Genomic DNA, 23,823 nt, shown 5'->3' on the forward strand with positions numbered 1-23,823 from the left:
ACGGCGTGGATGGCTCCGCCGTGTTGGAGGTGGGAGGGTTCTGCGTTAGTCGTCTCTCTTTTCTTGTATAGGCCTCCGTTCCTTTATCGAATTGGGTTACCATGAATTCGTTGTCGGGCCAGGCTGGTGGGTTATCGATCGTCTGTAGGAAGACGAGCTGTGGGATGATGTGGTCACCCTTTTCTCCTGTATAGATACCACGTCTCTTTAAAAGGTAACGTAGCTCCCTTCGAAATTCCTTTGGCATCTTTCTCCACGTTGCCTCGGTCCACTGTTGGAAGTGATCCTGGAAGAATTCAAGGATATTAGTGCCATGAAGGTGTACGTTCTCCTCGCATTCTGACATAAATCGTGCGGTATATGTCATAACAGCTATTCTATCTTCCTCTTGTGGCGTGATCTCATCCTCCCATCGGGTCGGATCGATATCCTGATATTGGGTCTTTGGGATCGTGAGATTTTGGACCAATTCCTTACTTGGTCGAGGAAGGCGTCGTTCCTCGTAGAGGCGGGGTTCGGGGTTGGGGTCGTGCTTGTCATTGTGAGGTTGTCACGTAGTTGTCGAATCGTGAGGGCTGTCACGTAGTTGTCGAATCGGCGTTGTGGACGCACTTACACTTAATGTAACCGTTAAGTGAAGTTGGAAGGATCTATCAATGGCCTACCGGGAGCTAGTTGGTTGCCGGGTCCGGGTAATCGTAGAGTCCTTGATCTTAGCATAGAAACCTCCTCTAGGTCCAACCAGGGCAATATCGCTAGGAATATGGTAGTTGGGCTTTCGAAGGTTGCGTTCTATCTCTTCTTCCTTGCCAATCTGTGATCGACCAAATCGATCACTGATCAGTGTCGGGAGGTCTGTACTGCAGTAACGCAATGGGTTGTATTCAAGATGTCTTGCTAGGAAGGGAGGAAGGGAATGAGGGGCACACTACGTGCCCTTTATACACGGATCCCCGAGGTCCATACACGTGACGCTAAGGGTCACGTGTGCGTGTGCGCACCTCCCTTACAATCCTACTATAGCTATATGCTACATTCCCACAGTATTAGTAATTTCCACTATTCTAAGATTGTCCCGGGGTTTTGTGCTGTCCCGGATTTTTGGGCCAACAACGGCAGTTAAGTTGGTCAGCCACCCTGCCTTTGACCAACGGGTACTACGGGCGACTGTAGGCCAGACTGTCTCAAAACGCATTTGGGAAGAAAATTTGTCATTACGTATACCCTACTGTGACCATAGAGGGTTATGGCCCATTTTAAATATTCGGCTTAGCAGAAGCAGGGTTAATTGCATATACGACGAAGTTATAGCAGATCTTTACAGTCACGTTTCTTTCTTCCCCCTACTTTATTTTGCGTGGACGAATATTAAAAATGCAAGCTATCACGATTGACAGTATTCTCCTCCCATCAATTCCTCCTACTGCACAACAACCAATAACTAGCATTGAACTTACATCATGGGCGTTGTCTAAGGTGTATCAAGTCCGTTCGTCCAAGGTCGAGAGATTGCTAGCATCTACAGCCCCTAAACGCTTTATATGTCTCAATACGAAGGCGAGGCAAGGTATATCACATTCGCATCGACTTAAGCTTACACGAAGCCAACATCTCGATGCCGCCTTGATATTTATATTCGGTGATCAGCCGAAAGCTCCCTGTGTCCAGTGTATAAAGGGAATGGGGTGTTTCAAGGCTGTTACACTCTGGAAATGCTAGGGTCAGGTGCATGCGCGAATTGCACGTACTCATCTCGTGGGTCGCTATGCAAACTACACTGTAACACTCTAGTTCTACCTATAAAAGAAAAGGAAAAGATTCAACTAATAATCGTCTTAGGTCATCATCAAACAGAGGAGAACTATAGCTATTCCCAAGAAAGCGAGGACCTACAGTCAATTACTCCTCGGCAGTGGCAGATAATTGGGAGAAAATTCCAGGAATGGGTTGAGATAATGGTACACAACTCATATAATGATGACTAAATAAACTCCACTCCTTATCTGCATTTATGCTCTACACACTTTGAAACTAAAAGTATTCCATTAAGATTACGAAGAAAAATTCGTTTACTTCGCACATCTACCACCTCTTCGTCATTAACTTATTAAGAGGCAATGGCTGATGATACTTGTACGGCGACGGGATACTCCCATCGGGCAGTATCCCTTAGTCAACCATTATGGACAGTCTGTCTTTATTGCGGAAATCTCCTTACCCGACAGTCTCGACAAGTTCCCGTCCGGACGAATATACAAAGCTCGAGATCCAACGACCATGACGCGCAGACGATCGATCTCACTTCCGACGATAGTCAAACAGAACGACAGATAGCTCCTGCGATGACAGTCCCAGCTATAAAGTCTACAAATGGATTACGTCAACTCGTTACGGCCACGAACGAGGGCAACACCCATCGCTCTGAGAGTGCGCAGGCAACAAGAAAGCGATCAATGCTCCAGCCCTTCGATCTAACGGTGAACTTTTATTGTGCGTCCTTTAGAATCATCGATAATAAAGGATTGCCTGTAAAGAAGTATCACGTAGGATATCCTAGTCTTGTACGGAAGGTTACACTGTTTCTTTTCCGAACCAGCCAAGCAATTCCGTCACATTCCGACATGATTCAACAGATTATTCGCAGAGCCATTAACGACGAGACTTTAATCGATCGCGACTGGAAGCTCCTATCAGCTTGCTTAGCAAACAATCCAGGCTCGATCTCGTATTATCCATCACAAGCATACGAGACGACATCCCTGCTTGACCTTTTTCGCTCGATTTCCCCTGTCACACATAGGATATCAGCCTCCAACAGTCTGACCCCCTATTCGCACAGTCCGTTTCCACATTTCCCCACAGAAACTTCTAGGAGGCATCATCAACGCATCAGTGGCTTCCAGATGATCCGATCAGATGCTTCCATTCACTACCATTCCCTTCCATTCTCATATTCAGGCAGTCTATAAAGATCTCGCCTCTTTCCCACCTTAGATAGCAGAATCAAGAGTCTTCCAGTCCCTGATCTTTATGCCCACTTGCTCATCCTCCGTGCGATAGTTATGAGCCCGGTCTGCCACTGACTGGGTATCTTATTCTTGTTCACTCCGCTGCGCAGAATAGCTTCCACAATGAGCTCAGCTCTAGATCTTGATGGCTCTTCCAAGGGCACCGTGCTCAACGGCCCTTGCGACTGGAAACAATGGATTTCTATCATCAAGAAATTCGCCACGTCCCACAGTCTTTGGGACTTTCTGGACCCTGCCGTCAAGGAGGGTAAGCCGGTTCTTCAGCAGCCAGTTGAACCAACATTCCGACAAATCAACCACGAAGCATCTGATCTCGTGGATCTGACCTCGGAGGAATTTCGCCGTCTCGAATTCCTCCACACCCAATACCGCTCGAAGCTTCAAGGGTATAGGGATCAAGTGAAGGCACTCGCCAGCCTTCAACAACACATCGTCAAGACCATCGGCAACTACTACAGCACCATTGCCGAGGAACACGACGTTGCAAAGCAACTTGCCTTGCTTCAGGCTCGTGTGGCCCCAACCGACTGGGCACTCGAGAGGAAGTTGTTCAGCGTTATCGTTCCACCCTTCAGTCGCCAAACAGGACCAAGATCGAAGCTTGGGTCACCCAATGGCAGAAAGTCCTCACTGAGGCAAAGCAATTAGGGCTTCCTGATGTCCAGGACCTTCGCCCTACCCAAGATTTCCTACAGGCTGTTTCGTCCATCAACGCCCCATTCACAGACTATTGGGTCAACAAAATGGAAGACGAGGCCGTATTCGGCAAGCCTGATTGGAAGACGGACTTCCCGGACGGCATTAAGATCAGTGAGATCTTTGAACGAGCTCACCGAATCAAGGCCGCCAACAACAGCAAAGGATCATTCGGAGCTGCCTTCCAAGGCAAGGAGAGAAATCGGAGAGGAAAGAGGACAAGCCTAAGTGGTCTTCAAGCAAGAACGCTGATGGTGTTCCTATGTGTGTCTGCGGAGAATATCACCGCTTCGTAGATTGCTTCTATCTCATCAAATCAGCTCGGCCTGATGGCTGGACTCCTGATCAGAAGGTTGAGAAGAAGATCAAGAAATCCTCGACTCCAATCCATGGGCAAAGAAGATGACGGAGAAAGCACAAGACTTCAAGAAGAAGGAAATGGAGAAATCGTCCGACTCCTCCGTTAAAGGCACAGCGTTTGCCGGTCTTCTACCAGCTCCTGACAACACACCGCCTACCTCAACACCTCCATCAACCAGTTTCTCGACGGGAAAGGCAGTCTACCCGCTGTATGACTCCTTTATCCTTGATTCCGGATCAGACACACACATTTGCAACAACCGATCCCGTTTTCTTGACTACACCGCCCTTGCAGAGCCAAAGAGCTCTTTGCAGGCGATAGTCAACTTCAGATCCTTGGCTACGGCACAGTCCGTATGAAGCTTGAAGAAGGAGGACTTTTCAGCTCAACGAAGTTGCCTTCGTGCCAAAATTCCACACCAACATCGCATCCCTCGACCGCTTTCTTGCGAAGGGATACAACTGGAATCCACTATCTGGACGCGTCTCTAAAGACGATCAGATTATATTTCATACGAAACGCCGCTTTCGTCAACCGGTCATCGAGTTCAACCCGATTAAGGAGGACTCTCACGCCTCCAATTTCACATCTTCATCTGCACCTCGCACAGTGAAAACAGCAGATGCTACGCTTTGGCATAAGCGCCTAGGTCACTTGAACGCTCAAGCCCTAGAGCATCTTGTTGAGAACACGACGGGTTCGAAGATCAAAGGCCCAGTTACCATCGATTGCACCGCGTGTTCCCTTGGGAAGGGAAGAAGGTCGTCTCTCGCCGAACCCCTCAAAACCGAGCCCCAGACCATTCTGGAGAATCTACGTTGATATCTTCAGTATGAACACCTCATTCAACGGCAAGGAAGCTGTTCTTCTTATCAAAGATGAATTTACAAGCATGATCTTCATCTACCTTCTGAATGACGCGACACAAGGGTCCGTTATGACTGCTTTGAGAAACCACGAGGCAATGGTTCAACGCCAATGGAATCTCAACATTTGCATTATCCACCGTGATAACGATCGTTCTCTTCAGAGTGCGTATGAGAGCTGGATCGAGGAAAGGGATTCAAGATGAACCTTCTGCCCTTACACTCCCGCTCAAAACGGTTCTGCAGAGCGATCTGGGGGGGTAATATCTGCCCAGGCCAGAACAATGGGAATTGATGCCAATTTACCATCTGATCTTTGGCCAGAGACTTGGAAAGCAGCAGTGTTTTTGCACAACAGATCGCCCATGCAGAACCACAGCTTCGAACGCCTTTCCAGCTGCTTCATCAGTGGCTGCGAGACAACAACAGAGACATAGGCTACCAGCAAGACCAGCCTGACATCACGTTTCTCAAGGCATACGGCTGCAGAGCCTATCCCTTGACACCCCAGGCCCTTCAGAACAGACAGAAGAAGGACCTAAAGACCGACCCTCACACAGAAATCGGTTATCTCGTTGGATATGATTCCACGAACATTTTCAGGATCTGGATTCCGTCCACATCAGAAGTCCGAAGGGTCCGAGATGTGACCTTCAATGAAAGCATCTTCTATGACGGAAATGATCAGCCACCAGAACCTATCCCACAGCGCGTGGAAGTACAGCTTCCAGCCCACATCGAGGACGAGTCGGATTACGAGGAAATCCCCACTCAAATCGATGAACCTGAACCTGACCCCGTTGAGCAATCTCCCTCAACCTCAGACCAAGGAGACGCCACCACGATTGTGGTACAACCCGAACCATCTGATCATGAGGACTCGGATGATCAGGATGAGTTTCATGACATTCAGCACCCATATCCGACACCGGACCCCGGTCCGAGTGACTCAGCCACGGCGCTCAGCCCGCTCACCAAAGCTCTGCCAGGCCAGAAATTTGCTACTTTCGTCAAACAACTCGGTCTCGTCGATATCTCTACGTTGCTAGGGATCTAGTTTCTTTCTTCAGTTTGCACTGCCCACTAGCCAGCACAACCTGGGGGGGTATGTCACACATAGGATATCAGCCTCCAACAGTCTGACCCCCTATTCGCACAGTCCGTTTCCACATTTCCCCACAGAAACTTCTAGGAGGCATCATCAACGCATCAGTGGCTTCCAGATGATCCGATCAGATGCTTCCATTCACTACCATTCCCTTCCATTCTCATATTCAGGCAGTCTATAAAGATCTCGCCTCTTTCCCACCTTAGATAGCAGAATCAAGAGTCTTCCAGTCCCTGATCTTTATGCCCACTTGCTCATCCTCCGTGCGATATCCCCAAACAAGGCGATTGCATCACCTTTTAAGTACTCTTTAATCTTTTGTTCTCTTACGAGCGACAACAACCCAGACGACCTCTTCGAACCCGCACATATTCTTAGCGCCAAGAACGAACCTTTAGTTAAAAAGAGTGCGTCTCCGAAGAAACGCAAGCAACTCCTAAGACTAAACCGACGCCGAAGAATACAAGCAAGAAGTTTAAGGTAGAGGCTATCAAGGAGGAGGCCGAGAATAAATCTACGATACAAGTAGCATCTGAGGCGGATTTTGACTTTTCACAGGACTTTAAGTCAGATTTAGGGAGCCCAGGTCAGGTCTTAGAGGATATCAAGGAAGGCGAGACTCAAGAAGATGGTATCTCTAACGCGGACGGGACTATAGGGAGCAAATGGTTACACGTCGTCAAGCTCATGTAAAATCGCAATCTTAACCGTTCACTTGCTTTTTTCTTTAATTACCATCGTCACTCCTAAAACTCAACTGTTCAAGATCGTCTAGGCTAATATTAGACTGTGATAAGACTTGTTGTAGTCGGTCCCGACCATTTTCTGGGCGACTAAGTAACGTGACTTCCGGTTGCTTCTGATCAGTAATATACTGATGCAGATGTGTCCGGAGCGAGTTGTACTCGTCAAGCCATGGATATTCCGGGTTCGGAGGACTTGAAGATATAGTTCCAATGCTTAATTGAACCAAATAATCGCATATCTCTTTAGTTTTAAGCGGTAGGTAGTCGTCTAGGTTCGTGGTATCCTCATCGAAAAGCTCGGTGCATATGCGAAGCCGATCCGGTGGGATCTCCTCGGCATAATTCTGTTCACCAGCAGAATCAAGCTGATGATATAAGACCGTAGGTTGCCCGCTTCGAACGTGTGGACGATTTGGCTGATGTCGAATAGTATGACTGTTCCACATATGAACGAATTGGACTAGCTCTTGACGGATAGTATCCATATAGATATAGAGAATTGCCACTCGATCCGCCCTTGAGCTACTGTCAAATAAGCCATGTTCGGTGAGCCATTGAAAGTATTGCTAATGGAGTTAGTATAACTAGGGTAGATGATGGATAAAATTATACTTACTCGCCAGAACCCAGCACGATTACTGCCTAACCGATGCCACCAGCTCTCAATCCGGGTGTTATGAATGCTTCGGCCAAAGTACCAGCAGTCTCCAAATGCAATTGGGACGAGATCAGAGCCCTGTTCCTTCGTTCGCATGCCGGATAGGTAATAATGTATCCCGCATAAGAGGGATGTCTCATTACCATGGTCCGATCGCAAGATACGAGGCATAGCGTGCCGCTGGTTTAGTACGTGGAGGTACTGTTTTGCAACGTTCCAGCTCGTACTGGACGAAAACCCACAGTAAAACCACGTAATATACCGTGAGTACGCGTCAATACCAGCATAGATCTCAAAACCCCAATTCTTAAGTTTGTCGTAGCCATCAATAGACCAGACCCAGTCTGGGCCATGGATAGAGAAGTCACGTCGTGTAACGTGTTCGTCCCCATCGTTCCCTAACGTTCTCAGGCGTGAAGTCTCGATACTCTGCGTATAGGGCATCACGACTAATAATATGATGTTGCTGGCGCATATACGTATAGAGATAGTTCCGCCATGTCCTTGTAGCGTTGTAGAGATCTGTGCCTGGCTGTTAAAAAAGGACCGGGCGCGTTCCCTTGCGACTTGGAGCGCTTCAGGGGATTGGCGGCGGTAGAGCCCCTCTTCAAGCCGAATTCTTTCAAGACGGAACTTTGAGATCGTAAACCCCTCGTCTCTAAGTCGTTTAAGCATGAAATCATCCTTAAGACATTCATCAAAGAATAGCGACCTAATTCGGTCCCGTAAGGTATCTGAAGTGATCGTACGTGCTTGACGAAGAAGTCCCCAGTCTTTGATCGATCGATAGAGACTGGCGCGGCTTACTTGAAGCTGATGATGCTCGAGAAGATGCGTACGGATTGTATTAATAGAGGATCCATCTCGATGCAAGCCGGTGATTTCCTCCTGAACTGTGGAAAGATCAATTTGTGGTCGAGGCATATTTGTTTAACTGAGTAAAGCGCTATTCGGGCTCAATGATATCGTAGAAGGGAGAAAAGCACTGAAAATGTGTACCAATGCGCAGAGCGAACGCTTACTTTCATTTCTTTCAATGCCCTATGCTAATAGAAGAGTATCGGTATATACAAGTTACCCAGTTGCACTTAGACCCGATCGGGTAATCTAACCCCGGGGTGCCCACAGCCCAAAATGCGTTTTGAGACAGTCTGGCCTACAGTCGCCCGTAGGTACCTACTTTCCCTGCCGTTCTGTTATCCCGTTCTTTTTATCCGACCTTTATCTTCGTTCCTCAAAGCTTTTTTGCGCAACCCAGGGGGTTGCCATACCCATACCCGTGACGATCTATCGAATACCTAGCCAGACAGGGGGCCGACTGCATTGACAGTGGAAGACGTGCCGGCCCGCTCACTGGCAGGAAGCTCAGATGATTGGTCAAATAATCGTATCTGCACTGGTGGTGGGCAGCCTGCCGACCCTGACGCGTGCATGCGGCTGATGCGAAGAGCCTGCAGCCACGCCGCCGAGCGATCTTCAAATGCATCCCATATTGAGCAGCAAAGCTGTGGTACTTTATGAGTGCCTGTTAATTAGGACATAGCGGCATTCTATGTCCCGCTACAGTACCCATCGGCCTTGTTTGAGGGTGTAACAAAGCCTGGTCCTAAGCCCGAAATGATCATCCGGTGTGGGTGATTGCGGTAGCTACTACCTAGCTCTCTGCAGCAGCCGTACGTCTTGCTTGATTGACCTTGTAACGGCCCTGCACTTGGCATGCACGCCGCAGGTGACACGGCCAACGACAAAGCGTAGTAATGAGACTAAGTTTCGTGACAGCTTCTATACCTCGCCTTCTCAATGTAAGCGTAAGGAGATTGGTAAAAGCTGTAGAGCTGAACTTCTGACCTATAAAGTATCCCATGGCGCATACATGGACACGGTCATTACCATAACAAGTCTTCCGCAACAGCTACCTGCAATAAAACGATGGCATCACATATTGTCACCCAAGGCTCGATGAATTGCGGTCACCTCAACGATGTTGATCAGAAGAAGTGCAGCCATGACGAGCCGTGCCGACTTGGAGTCCAACCCTTTCAGATCATCACTGAAACTTGTCAGTGTATGCAGGACAAACACTCCGCGATAGTTTCCACGACCTCAAAGATAAATCGTCTCTACTCCGTTACTGGAACTATCGAAAGCTCAGTGAGGGTAGAAAGGCTTGGGGGCCTTTCAAGTTCGGTGTGGGAGTGGGCATCCCGGTTTTCAAGAGCATTAGCGCCGAAATGGAAAAGTATGCGCGAAATATGGCAGGAAGAGTCCAGAAGATTTGTCAAATTAGCGAGTTGCGGTGCGAGCGCTATTTTCATGGAAGGTCAAGGATGGTATTCGGTTGATGAGTTAGACCGCGATAAGGGCAGAGCACTTTTGAAAGAGCGATGGAGAAGATTCTTGAGGAGACAGAACAAACCGGAGGAATCGCCTAAGTAACAGCATATCTCTTCGATCTCAGTAATCTATCCTGTGTTCCCCTCCTCCGTGACAGTCCTGCCTTTCCTTAATGTTCACGACCAACAGCCCCAACGAGGCCGAGATCCAGGACGACCAGGTGAGAGACAGGTTCCCGAGCCAGTACGAAGCCCATCCTGCGGAGTTGTCACAGCTGAGAGTCACGCTTTCCTAGATCTGCGCTGTTATGTCACAACCCCAATGTGGAATGGATCAATGACGCCTTCTGCTCATGTTTTGACCTCACTTCCTTGGTCCAGGGAGCTCATGGTGTTGTCACGTCCATGTTCATTTTGACTGCAGACCCAGGCAAGTTGCCTCTGCACAGGCCCATGGCGTTCCGACCTCCTAATCAAGGTGAACTTAGACGCATGCAAGCCAAAGTGCATGAACCAGGATGAATACACGGCTGGTGATGCCGATCTACTGGATGGCCTCGTAACCGGGGGCCAAACGCATTGACTGGTTGAAGACATGCCGTTCCGCCAACCCTACTCTGACCAGGCCGTTTCGACATGGAGGAAGCTCACCCGCCTCATGTATGTAAATCATCATATCAACTACGGTATAGCCCAGTCTCAAGACAATGATGGTGTAACCGTACTATGCACAAAGCACCCCATCACCACCTTACTCTAGGTATGTCTTCCCGTTGTAAGGCGACTGGACAATGTACTGTAGCCCTCTTCATCTGAGCGTTACTTGCTATATACCAATATTCGCTGTTATGACTTAAACGTCTATATAAAGCACTTCTTGTTCCGGGTAAGCCCGGTGCTCATATTCTCATTACTCCAAGTCAGAATTCCGCTCTCTCCACCCTTCAAGGTTGCCGTATTTCGACATGCGGGACGAGATCACCACCAGGGAGGTCACCGAGGCCGGTGTCGTGTTTGCCGTGACAACGGTCTTTCTGGCGCCTTACCTATACTGGATGATCAGGGTCAAGCAAAGAGAAGCTTCGCGTAGGCGAACTCGGGTGTTGATTCCCATAGCATGTCTCTTCGTGGGTATAGGATTAATATTCGCCGCTTTGTTTGGCAGTGCGAGAAATGCACTCCTCCCTGGCGTCCTTGCCTATCCCTTCTTCACAGCCTGGAAAGGGGTCACCATGTTATGCGTCGACATCATCGAGGTACTCCCCATTCAGGCCGTCTAGTTATCCCGATATACTCATGATTTATAGCTTATTCAAGTTGTCGATCCTTGATTTATGCCTATTTTTCTCGCACCGTCGAGCCTGGCCCCTGCATTAAGGCGAGAATCATTATTTTGGACTAGCATTAGTCTTTCACCTTCCCTTTATTGGGGCGACCGTTTGGCAAATCGGGCTCTCTGGCGTCGAATACTGGTGGGCTGCTCCAATGGTGTCTCACTTGACTACCGTTATTATGGTTATTGCGATATGGAAGAAGACACAACGTTTTCGTCGTGTTGACCGGCGCTCTAACCAGCCTCAGCCAGAGCAACCGACGTCAAACCAGGGTACCGTGGCCTGGAGCAGTAAGCGGAATGGTATTCCTAGCATCATCTGTGCTCCTAGTATGTTCTATGACTGGTTGGGTGAGGCACCAGTTTGGAGGTCAGTGTGGACTTTGCCTGGCGATTTTATTTATGCCAGCAGTACCCCTGGACAGTATGATAAGAGAGCACCAGAGGAAACGGGTAGATGGAGAGGTGGAGATGCAACTGTCCGTAGCGACTAAATCCGGTACTGAACGGTCGACGGAGCACTTGGTATCGCTCTGAGGGCACTGAATTCGAGCGACGGTAATTTACGTCGCTGTCCACTTTCTCTGCCTACGGCTACCTCCGTTAATATAAAACAATCAATGCCCACTTGCATGCTCTCTTCGTGAGTACTCATACTTGACAAAACCGCCAGTCCCTACACGCCTGATAGGGGTGGCAGAGCATCTTAAAGATCTCATCGTAACCGATAAGGAGATTCATTTCCCTCAGCATATCCTGCCCTTCGAAGGCTTCGGTCTCGTCATTCCATTGCAGCGTTATGGGAAAGTGGCTGCCGCCGTTAATCTCGACTTCAAGAAAAAGAACGTCCGTCATCAGCGCAAAATGTACTCCTTCCAGCGTGGTATCGGCCCCGATTGTTTCAGACCTCCAGAGCCCTCCGACCCCTCCACCATGCTCTCTTGGGCCTTTCAACATGTACTCATGACGGTCACTCCCTTGGTTATTTCCAAGCCAGACCCGTGAGAGCTTGACTTTGTTTACTGTTTTCGCGGCTCCGCTCGCCCCCTCTGGGCAGGTTTTCCGATGCCTTCCCCCGCTTCGGCGACGCGCGCGTGGTTCGTCATCCAGCGCCTGCTCTGCGGGCCCATGAGGTGGCTGGTCTCGCTGCTGCTGCGGGTCCTGTTTGGCATGCCGTTTGCGATCCTTGGTGCTGTGGCACTCTGACAGACGGGTTTGGTATTGGCAAGTTGAGCTTCTAAGGCGCCGAGACGAGAGCTGATGTCGGCCAGCTGATTTCGAATTTCGCAGTGCTCGTTGTAGCAAAGGTCTCTGATCTTGCGGTCCGTCGCAGCAAAGAGGCTGCCACATGTACAAGTAGTGCTCGACTTTCGCAAGCACGGCCGCCATGCCCCGTGACGGGTGAGTCGTCTTGGTAGGGAAGCAGAATCTGCCCGCGAGGCTTAGGGATGTACATGTATATATATACCCATGCACTTGACCATGTACATAACAATCATTCGCGCCGGCTTGATCGTATCTTGACCCATATGTGCGACTTGTCTCCGCACTCGAGATACCGACGTGCCAGTCACGACACCTCCCCATCCCCAACTAGGCAAGCTAGTCACGCGGATATCGAAAGGACATGCATGCGGCGATGGATTGATGCTGTGCACATCTAGCTCTATAGACGTCTAGTCTCTAGAAACCCAAGCCTCTCTTCGTTGTGCTGCTCGCGACGCGTACATACGTTCGTCTAAAGCCACATTCTCATCAGACCCATGGACGTCCACTCGGCTCCCTGCCATATGCCATGTATACTAGGGAAAATTCGCCCTCCGCCGCTTTCTCGTGCCCTCGTCGTGGGACATATGCATGATCCCCAAGCCCGGTAGCAAAGACAGAGCAAGGAGAAGAGACCTTCGCAGCAACTGGGGCAAGGCGCCGTGCGTTTCCACGCTAGTCCCTCGTGTTGAAAAGGAACTTGAGTTCGTTGACATTCAGGCGACCAATCTTCATGCTCTCGGTCTCGTCCAGTGCCGCCTCAACAATCGCCTTTTTGCGCTCTTGCAGCGCGATGATGCGGTCCTCGACCGTCTCCTCGGTGAGGATGCGGTAGACTTTCACCTCCAGTTTCTGGCCGATACGGTACGCACGGTCCACAGCCTGCATCTCGATGTATGGATTCCAAAAAGGGTCCATGATGATGACATTGTTGGCAGACGCGAGGTTCAAGCCCGCATTCCCGGCTCGGAGAGACACCAGCATGACCTTGACGTTGTCCCTGTCCCGGAAGTCTCTGGCAGCCCGGGCACGATCCTCGCCCGACATGCTGCCATCGTACCGCTCCGGCTTGTCCTTGAACTTGTCATGCCACATGGCCACCTGTAGTAAATCCAGAAGTAGGGTCCACTGAGAAAAGACAATGGTCTTCTCTCCGTTTCTTGAATCTTCTTGAGAAGGTTCATGCACTCGGTGACTTTGGCCGCTGGCATCCACGTCTTTCGCAGGTAGCGCATATATCGCTTGTACGCCTCCCGATTCTTGATTGCCTCTAGCCGCAAGCTCTTCAGCATGGATGGCTTGACGTCGGCCGGCTTTTTCTTGCCCTTTTTGTTCTTCTTGGGAGTCTTGTCAGCCTTGTTGGCTTGCGACTTGGCGTGGTCCACGTGGTCCGAGTCGTCATCCTCCACGACGAAACCTCGCAAGTTCCCTGGCGTTAACCTCCTCCGTGTCAACCTCAGACTCCGACTTGGAATCGTCGTCGCTGGATGAGTCCTCGACGCCAGGCTCTGATTGCTTGACCATAGTTTCGGGCATGTGAACGCTCCGAAACGCTTCGTACGTGAAGCACTTCTTGCCGTCAAAAGTGCCACGACACACAGCACTTAGCCTTGTCGCTTTCATCTCCAGCTTGCAGGTTGGCGGCCGCAGGTTGTCGACTAAGCGCGTGACACAATCCTTGCAGCCGTCGTGGCCACATGGGATAAAGAACGATGGAGACTGGACAGCGTCGAAACATATCGGGCATTCAAAAGCCTCAATCGCCTTGATCCTTTCCACAGTGGCCTTGCTGAGCCTCTTGATCGGTTGCACCATTTTCTCGTCCACTTTCTCTTTGCCAAACTGGGTGGCATCGTCCACGTCCAGGTTGAGGTGCGGATGACAGCAAGCCTGCCGCATGCGGAGGAGGAGAACGAGAATGTTGGAATAATTCTTGCCGATAGAGCCTTCGCGTAGGTACTTGCTGAATAGAACCTGGGACTTCTGCTCAAGCTGCTTGTAGAATCCCCTCTCGTCGGGAGAAAGCTTAGCATACACTATGCTTTCGTCTTTCGAAGGAAGATTGAGAATGGGTTTCCCATTCAGCTGCGAGTCCTTCTTTCTTCGCAGCATGATAGCCTTGAAGAGCTCGAAGCCTGCTCATGGCGACGCTCTTTGCATCGCCCTTGAGACCGCAAAGGATGCCAAACGCCTGCGGGCCGTCAGTATGTTATTCAATCAAGCACAAACCAAGTCGTCCTGGACTAACCTGTCGAAAATTCTCCCACACGCAGTAAGGCTTGATGTGGAGGAACTGAACAAGAGAGAAGAGTTCGAGGACCCCATTCATCATCGGGGTACCAGTGAGGCACCACCGATATGTGGATTTGAGCGCGTGGCAGGCTTTCGCCGTCTTGGTCTTCCTGTTCTTAATGCACTGTGCCTCGTCGAGCACGACTCTATGAAAGACAGCTTTGGTCGGGTGCAGCAAGGAAATTTGAGAGCGTTGGCCCTGTCGTTTAAGTCAATGTTCCGATCGGCGTTGTCCTCCATGAACTTCTCCAGCCGCTTTAGTTCTTGAGCGATTGTGCCGTACGTCGTTAGGACAACGTCGTATCTGAGCAAGTCATCCGTCATCGCCTTGGTGTTGTGATATACGAAGACGGACATGCGATGCGAGAGCTTAGTCTTCTTCGAAATCTCTTCCTCCCACTGGCGTACTAGCGAGAGCGGCCCGATAATCAAGTTCGTCTACTTGGTGTCAGCGGAACCAAGCTCGTTCACGGTGCCCCCCAGACATCCCCGACTTACCTTGGGTCGCCCTACGGCAGGTCTTGCCAACATGAGAGCCAGGGTGGATATCGTCTTGCCGAGACCCATGTCGTCGGCCAAGATGCCGCCTTTGTTGGTACCCTCCTCCATTTTCTTCATCCAAGACAAGGCGAGTTCCTGGTGGTGGTAGAGTGACTGCTTAAGTCCTGCCGGCGTCCCGTCCCGATGCTTATCCGGGATGTCCATGTCCGGGCGAATGTTTTGCAGCAGCTCGTCCAACTCCTTTCGCTCACATTGGGATCATGGTACGCGTGGTCAAGAAAGCTGGATAACCTGTCGGCAAAGTTTCCTTCAGCGTCGAGCTGGTTGGCATAGTCGAGCATGCTGGGTTTGTCAATGGCATCAAGCAGGCTCACGCTGCCGGAGCTCGGCAAGGCTGGAGTCCTGGGGGGGCCATACATGCTCGAAGCCGGTGCGAAACCGACTGCTCCCGGCCGTCCTGCTTGATAGGGATGCGCAAAGGGGCTCCCGTACGAAAAAGGAAGCCCGTTGACACCAGGTGACTGATTCAGAGCACCTGGGCTGAAGCTTGTACTGGACGGCAGTGGCTTGTGAGGAAATGCCTGTGGAGTCGTCGTAAAAGGGCTCTGACCCGGGCACCAAAAGCCGTCGATGGCATAGAGTTGTACGAATTGGGCCCGTAAGGCTCATCCCAGCGGGCATCATATGCGCCAGGCATGGGTAGTGTCTGTGGCGGGCGAAGCTGGGTCTTCGCGCTTAACGAATTGCCCGTGCGAGTTGGGCATTTGCGAAGCCATTATCTTTGAAAAGGCGTCTGAGTGGCCCGAACCTGGAGCCGGAGTAGACGGGACGACTGGAGCAGGATCTCCTTGGCTCGAAAGCTGCTGAGCCAGACTCCTGTCTCTCATCTCCTGCTCGTGTCTCTTCTCTTCTTTGATATGTTGAGCGATGCATGTCGCATCGTAATCGACGTCATCCCTGGCCACTGGTTAGTGCTTGACATTGCTTACGAGGGGGGATGGAGCTGGCGTGCCCAGTAAGGTCGATAATGTCTATGACACTGCTGGCGCTGTCTTGCGGTGTGGCGAATCCATTACTTTGAGGCGTCGGGGTGATGCGTCGAGCCTTGGCCGTTCCTCTAGCGATGCCCAGGAGCGGCGATTCACACTCACGCTTGCGACTCGGCAGAGAGCGGGCACCTGGGCTTCTCCAGATGTCATTGTCCATCCTGAGCGTGCGAGGAGTCGAAAATGCCGCCGAGCTACGGCGCGAACTGGCTGGTTCCACGCTGGCGGATAGTCGCGCTGGAGGGGCAGCTGTCAGCAAGGCGGGATGAAACAAGGCGCAAGCGCGGAATCGAGAGGAAATCAAGGAGCCCAAAATGTCATGCCAAGGAATGGGTGTGCGGTGTTTGAGTGCGGCAAAGCTTTGCTAAAGGGAAATGCGCCACAATGACGAGTGAGGTGTTCTTTGACCTGGCAGGCGCCAATATGGCGGCAAAGGTTGAAAGATGCACACAAACTAAGCAGGTGGTCGTCAGAGCTTAGATGCTGAATAGCAACTAGGATGATTCCACTGGGTAGAGGATGCGGTTGGAGTTCAGAAAGGGAAAGAGGAGGAGTAAAGAACAGAATGCAGCGAAAGGGAAACGAAGTGGCGATGGACAGGAAGCACAGACAGGCGAGGTTGGGCGAGGGAAAAGCAGAGCTTACCTGTTGGGGTTGTCGAGGTGGGCAGAGAATGGCGGCTCTGGGCTTGGGCATCGTCACGGCCGTCTATCCTCACCGAGTCAGCGCCGAATTCCGGAGGCTGAACAGAGGAGAGCGAGGGAGGATACTGACCTCCATCGCAGCTCGAGTCCCTGTTGGGGGTTTGAGCAGGTCCCGGCGGCTGACTGAGAAGGGCCCTCAACCTGGCAATCTCGCGCCTCGCCTCCTGGCGCTCCTGTTCGGCCCCATCGAAGTGTTCGCCCTGGAGGAGTCGAGAATGACTTCCTGGACGACCAACTCGTCGGCCAGCGCATCATGATACAGGTTCTGCCATCAGCCGCGATCGAGCTTCAGCCCGGCGACAGGCGGCCAGGGCGCGCGCATTCGTCCTCGATCCTGTCTATTCCGACTGTTTGGCTAAGGCCAACGAGGTTCGTTGAGATGGTGAGGCAACGGCGAAGCTCGTAGGGAAACGGGCGCTTGGGCTTCGTCTGACGTCGGCCTGTTGCCTGAGCGAGCGAACGAGGCGGAAAAGATGGGCCCTTTTGGGCTAGCAAGCAAAAGCAAAGGGGATGATTGACGGTTTGCCTTGTGCGACAGGCAGTCGTCGTTACTCGTGCCACGCCCCACTTTTCTGGATTCCGGTTCACCTTCACCAGCCAAGCTAAGGTGGGCTTTCTCAGTCACCCGGCTCTGACCGAAGACTGACTAATATTACGGCTTTACCGCCGTGCCCGGAACCCGCTGACGGGGGAAGGGACCTACGGGCGACTGTAGGCCAGACTGTCTCAAAACGCATTTGGGAAGAAAATTTGTCATTACGTATACCCTACTGTGACCATAGAGGTTATGGCCCATTTTAAATATTCGGCTTAGCAGAAGCAGGGTTAATTGCATATACGACGAAGTTATAGCAGATCTTTACAGTCACGTTTCTTTCTTCCCCCTACTTTATTTTGCGTGGACGAATATTAAAAATGCAAGCTATCACGATTGACAGTATTCTCCTCCCATCAATTCCTCCTACTGCACAACAACCAATAACTAGCATTGAACTTACATCATGGGCGTTGTCTAAGGTGTATCAAGTCCGTTCGTCCAAGGTCGAGAGATTGCTAGCATCTACAGCCCCTAAACGCTTTATATGTCTCAATACGAAGGCGAGGCAAGGTATATCACATTCGCATCGACTTAAGTTACACGAAGCCAACATCTCGATGCCGCCTTGATATTTATATTCGGTGATCAGCCGAAAGCTCCCTGTGTCCAGTGTATAAAAGGGAATGGGGTGTTTCAAGGCTGTTACACTCTGGAAATGCTAGGGTCAGGTGCATGCGCGAATTGCACGTACTCATCTCGTGGGTCGCTATGCAAACTACACTGTAACACTCTAGTTCTACCTATAAAAGAAAAGGAAAGATTCAACTAACGTACCCCACTGCGTCATGCAACGCACTAGGTCATGCAACAATTTTCAACACCTGACGCGTCTTCTTCAAATTGACGCGATATGGATCACAACCCTCGTATTGCAGAGGCAATTATAGAACTGCAATCCCAAGATCGCCCTAAATATGCAGAGACCGCGAGGAGATACAATATCGACAAATCCACGCTGTGGCGCCGCTTCAAAGGCAAAACAGCCTCAAATCACGACGCGAACTCTTACTCGCGACAGAAACTCACCAGCGCGCAGGAGGAGATTCTTATTGGGCACGTCAATAAGCTGACCGACCGTGGTATCCCGCCTACCCCTCAGATGTTGAAGAATATCGCCGAGGAAATCGCAGGGACAGAGCTTGGTGTCAACTGGGTGAGCCGCTTCCGCAAGCGACACCATGACCGTCTTTCGAGCTTGTATTTGCGCACCATAGATCATCAGCGGAAGGCTGCTGATAATTCCAGGCATTTCCAAAACTTCTTCAATCTAGTAAGACTGCTTTTTATCGTCATTTCAAGTATACTGCCGACAATACTCGGTCAAATGCCGTAAAGTCGCCATTTCTGACCGAATCCAACTAGCTCCGCGAAAAGATCGAAAAGTACAACATCAGTCCCTCAAATGTTTATAATTTTGACGAGAAGGATTCCAAATTGGTCTCTCTCGCTCCACCAAGCGAGTTGTCCCCGAAGCCCTCAGGCGCGGAAAACTGGTCGGGGCAAGCCAAGACGGGAACCGGGAGTTCATCACGCTGATCGCTGCCATATGTGCAGATTATTCGTACCTGCCACCGGCCCTCATTTACAAAGGGAGTCAAAGACTTTCAAGATACTTGGCGAGGATTTTGACCATTCCAGCAAGTAGCCTTCTTCGCCAGTACGGAAAACGGCTGGAGCTGTGATGCACTGGGTTTACACTGGCTCAGCGCATATTTGACTGCCATACGAAGCAAAAGGCTGGTCGTGCCTACCGTCTCTTAATTTTAGACGGTCCAATAGTCACATTAACCTGAAATTCATTGACTATGCCGATCGGAATCGAATTCTCATTGCTGTGTTGCCATCGCACTCAACTCATCGGCTTCAACCACTCGATGTTGGCCTGTTTTCGCACTCTCCACCTATTATGCTCAAGGTTCCGACCAGCTGATGTCCATTGGATGGGGTTAATTCGCCTTACGGAATTTTGGCCACTCTTTCGTGATGCGTGGAACCAGGCATTTACGGCCAAAAATATCGAGGCTGGTTGGCGGGCACAGAATCCATCCACTCGACCCCGGCAAAGTATTGTCCAAGATTAGCCACAGCAGTGATGTGACACCCCACAAACTGCATCTGAGAAGGGCGATGAAGACTCCAGGCTCTCTTCGGGCTATTCGGCGCATTACCCGCCGTCTCCGCAAGGAAGGGCTGATGGACTCCCGAGTCACAGCGCTCTCCCGAGCATCAGAGAAACTGGCGACACAATATGAGCTCGTACAACACGAAAATCGAGATCTACAGGAAGCGCTCAAACTTGCACATAAAGGAAACGCAGAAAGGCCTTGGGCCTTTTCAATCCGGAAGAAAGTGGTGGCCAGCCGGTCTTTTCAGTCCAGCCAAGGTGGAACTGGCGCGGCGACGTCAGACGGACAAGGCACAGGCCGACGAGCAGCGCAAGCAAGCCATTGAAGATCGTCGACTCAGGTAGCCATATCACGTGAAGAAAAGGCTCGAGAATCTGCCGAGAAGAAAAACAGCGGGCTGCAATGCGTCAGGCCTTGCGAGAGCAGCGTTCTCGAGAGAAGACAGAGCGTGCTGCGGAGCGCGAGGCAAAGCGAGCTGAGAAACGGGAGGCCGCAGCAAAATTAAAAGCAGAGAGGTCTGCACGCGAGGCTGAACGCCAGGCTATTCGGGAAGTCAAGTTTGAGGTAGCTGCTACGTCAAAGCCTGGTGTAAGAGGGCACAAAAGACATGGTAGCGGTGAGAAAACGAGGGCGTTGGAAGCGGGTTTGCGCGACGGGCATTCAACCACGCAACAACTCGGAGGAAGAAAGGGTAAAGATGGTTCTGAAGCTTCAGTGGCTCGAGACCACAGTCCCGGAGCTTTAGGGGTAAAGACATACCTCCCGTTCGACGGAAGCGCAGGGAAGTATGGAGGCCGGTTTCTCAGTCTCAGGTCTGGGCGGACCACAAGACCGCCTGCTCATATTTCAAGAAACCATCATATAGATAGACTCTGTATGAAGTGTTTCACATATTGTAATGTTTAATAGTATTTTAAATGGTTGTGTCGTTGCAGGATTAATTTTCGCTCTGGCTTGCCGGTCGGGCAATTTGTTGCATGACGTGGTGCGTTGCATGACTCAGTGAGGTACGTTAATAATCGTCTTAGGTCATCATCAAACAGAGGAGAACTATAGCTATTCCCAAGAAAGCGAGGACCTACAGTCAATTACTCCTCGGTGGCAGATAATTGGGAGAAAATTCCAGGAATGGGTTGAGATAATGGTACACAACTCATATAATGATGACTAAATAAACTCCACTCCTTATCTGCATTTATGCTCTACACACTTTGAAACTAAAAGTATTCCATTAAGATTACGAAGAAAATTCGTTTACTTCATCTACCACCTCTTCGTCATTAACTTATTAAGAGGCAATGGCTGATGATCTTGTACGGCGACGGGATACTCCCATCGGGCAGTATCCCTTAGTCAACTTATGGACAGTCTGTCTTTTTGCGGAAATCTCCTTACCCGACAGTCTCGACAAGTTCCCGTCCGGACGAATATACAAAGCTCGAGATCCAACGACCATGACGCGCAGACGATCGATCTCACTTCCGACGATAGTCAAACAGAACGACAGATAGCTCCTGCGATGACAGTCCCAGCTATAAAGTCTACAAATGGATTACGTCAACTCGTTACGGCCACGAACGAGGGCAACACCCATCGCTCTGAGAGTGCGCAGGCAACAAGAAAGCGATCAATGCTCCAGCCCTTCGATCTAACGGTGAACTTTTATTGTGCGTCCTTTAGAATCATCGATAATAAAGGATTGCCTGTAAGAAGTATCGTAGGATATCCTAGTCTTGTACGGAAGGTTACATGTTTCTTTCCGAACCAGCCAAGCAATTCCCGTCACATTCCGACATGATTCAACAGATTATTCGCAGAGCCATTAACGACGAGACTTTAATCGATCGCGACTGGAAGCTATCAGCTTGCTTAGCAAACAATCCAGGCTCGATCTCGTATTATCCATCACAAGCATACGAGACGACATCCCTGCTTGACCTTTTCGCTCGATTTCCCTGTCACACATAGGATATCAGCCTCCAACAGTCTGACCCTATTCGCACAGTCCGTTTCCACATTTCCCCACAGAAACTTCTAGGGCATCATCAACGCATCAGTGGCTTCAGATGATCCGATCAGATGCTTCCATTCACTACCATTCCCTTCCATTCTCATATTCAGGCAGTCTATAAAGATCTCGCCTCTTTCCCACCTTAGATAGCAGAATCAAGAGTCTTCCAGTCCCTGATCTTTATGCCCACTTGCTCATCCTCCGTGCGATATCCCAAACAAGGCGATTGCATCACCTTTTAAGTACTCTTTAATCTTTTGTTCTCTTACGAGAGCGACAACAACCCAGACGACCTCTTCGAACCCGCACATATTCTTAGCGCCAAGAACGAACCTTTAGTTAAAAAGAGAGTGCGTCTCGAAGAAACGCAAGCAACTCCTAAGACTAAACCGACGCCGAAGAATACAAGCAAGAAGTTTAAGGTAGAGGCTATCAAGGAGGAGGCCGAGAATAAATCTACGATACAAGTAGCATCTGAGGCGGATTTTGACTTTTCACAGGACTTTAAGTCAGATTTAGGAGCCCAGGTCAGGTCTTAGAGGATATCAAGGAAGGCGGAGAAGATGGTATCTCTAACGGACGGGACTACCCGTTGATCTTGGTGTGGGGCCACAGCAGCCCAACTAAGTGTCTTCGCCACTTAGTTGGCCCAAATCGGCACAGCCAAAAATCCGGCACAGCAGCCCACCTCCAAAACGTCAACCCTATGCATCTCAACCGCGTTTTCTCGCGCAACTTGACTTTATTTACGTATCTTTTGCCGGAATACATTATGACAGATAACATGTACCCTGGCAGCAGTTCTGGCGTCTCGTCGCGAGCCGATGTTCGTCGCTCAACAACACCAAAACGCCTCTTTCCGTGCGAGATGCGGCCATCCGTTACAATGTGAAGAGCTCATCCGTACAGAGAGCCATTAATTTCATAAGAAACCCTTTTCCCGTGCTCCAGGGCGTCCATTGGCGCTGACGGAGGACGAAGACGACGCCCTGGTTGCGTATGTACAGTGGATGGAACGCACCGGCATGCCCGCCACGAGAGAACGAAGCTGTTGCAAATGCAATAAGAATGCGTCGAGATCCCAATGCCCGCCCGGTCTCGTCAAGTTGGCTTGACAATTGGCGTGGAAGTCATCCTGCGATCGCGAAGACGTATCTCAAAGCAGTTGAACGAGCCCGGAAGTCCTTTGACCCACGGGGTAGAAGAAGTCGAATTTTCTACTCAAAGCTTCGAGAAATCATCACCAGCTACCGTATTGGCAGTTCAGAGATCTGGAATGAAGACGAGGCCGGAATACGCATTGGGTGCCTGCGAGAACGCATCCAAGTTCTCATCACGCGCACCACTAGAGTCAAGACACCCGGCCCCGAGTTTTAGCCCAGCAAACCGAGAATCCTGCACGGTAATTGCCTCAGTTAACGCAGTGGGGACTCTCTTCCACCTGGCTTGTTTTCCAACATTACCCTACCACCAACTGGGCCGGCATCGACATCATGACAGGCGTACGGTTTGCCCAGTCGCCAACTGGCTTTTCCAACGCAGAGATACACCTTGAGTGGGCAAGGCATTTCAACTGCTGGTCTTGGGCATCGTCAGCGCAAGCAAAACAGTCAGGAAATTCGCTGGAAGAGTGGTTCGGCTGTGACGAGCATCTTCGGCGCCCCAACATGGGGATGAGTCGCGTGGAGGCGCCGCCAAACCAACGGCCTGACGACGAGAAGATCTACCGATTGCTTGTTGTGGATGGCTTTACAGGGCATACCACCCTTGACTTTGCTGAGTATTGTATCAAGTTTGATATCATCATTGCTATTCCCTCCACATTCCACCACTCATGCAGCCGCTTGATGTTGGGGTATTCAACCACCCAAGTCAGCACATCGGCGCTTCCGAAGTCGCTCGCGAAGGCAACATATCATTTTCGCGGGTCGCTTCTCCACGGCTTTCAGGACTGTATGTGAGCTGGCTTCACGCGGCATAACATTATGGCGGCATTTGAAAAACAGGCTCTTTCCTGTCGACCAGCGCCGGTGATCACCAAGATCCTCCACGAGCAGCTACGACAGCAGCGGCCGATCAGTCACCGCCACGCCTCGCTCCTGCCTCGGGCGCGTTTGGTCGCGCGGTTGCCTCAATGATATCCGGCAAC

The 23,823-nt window shown here is 50.6% G+C and overlaps 4 protein-coding genes across 4 annotated transcripts; 2 read left to right on the forward strand and 2 right to left on the reverse strand.

Annotated features, from left to right (window-relative positions):
• Positions 1-3,131: 3,131 nt before the first annotated feature.
• On the forward strand, positions 3,132-3,677 carry HRG_12013 (uncharacterized protein; the record flags this gene model as incomplete). Its single annotated transcript, XM_044870483.1, has 1 exon — positions 3,132-3,677. One exon carries the CDS (start codon positions 3,132-3,134, stop codon positions 3,675-3,677), a length of 546 nt encoding a protein of 181 aa, XP_044714434.1.
• A 9,394-nt stretch (positions 3,678-13,071) lies between these two features.
• On the reverse strand, positions 13,072-15,393 carry HRG_12014 (zinc finger, c3HC4 type (RING finger) domain-containing protein; the record flags this gene model as incomplete). The annotated part of the gene is made up of 7 exons (XM_044870484.1): positions 13,072-13,555; positions 13,612-13,799; positions 13,852-14,379; positions 14,432-14,587; positions 14,645-14,834; positions 14,972-15,126; positions 15,187-15,393. 7 exons carry the CDS (start codon positions 15,391-15,393, stop codon positions 13,072-13,074), a joined length of 1,908 nt encoding a protein of 635 aa, XP_044714435.1.
• A 476-nt stretch (positions 15,394-15,869) lies between these two features.
• HRG_12015 (uncharacterized protein) lies at positions 15,870-16,395 on the reverse strand (the record flags this gene model as incomplete). Its single annotated transcript, XM_044870485.1, has 2 exons — positions 15,870-16,146; positions 16,202-16,395. 2 exons carry the CDS (start codon positions 16,393-16,395, stop codon positions 15,870-15,872), a joined length of 471 nt encoding a protein of 156 aa, XP_044714436.1.
• A 1,992-nt stretch (positions 16,396-18,387) lies between these two features.
• Positions 18,388-19,073, forward strand: HRG_12016 (tc5 transposase DNA-binding domain-containing protein; the record flags this gene model as incomplete). The annotated part of the gene is made up of 2 exons (XM_044870486.1): positions 18,388-18,807; positions 18,900-19,073. 2 exons carry the CDS (start codon positions 18,388-18,390, stop codon positions 19,071-19,073), a joined length of 594 nt encoding a protein of 197 aa, XP_044714437.1.
• Positions 19,074-23,823: the final 4,750 nt, after the last annotated feature.

Source organism: Hirsutella rhossiliensis (genome assembly GCF_020360975.1).
Source record: "Hirsutella rhossiliensis strain HR02 chromosome Unknown scaffold00034, whole genome shotgun sequence".
NCBI lineage: Eukaryota > Fungi > Ascomycota > Sordariomycetes > Hypocreales > Ophiocordycipitaceae > Hirsutella > Hirsutella rhossiliensis.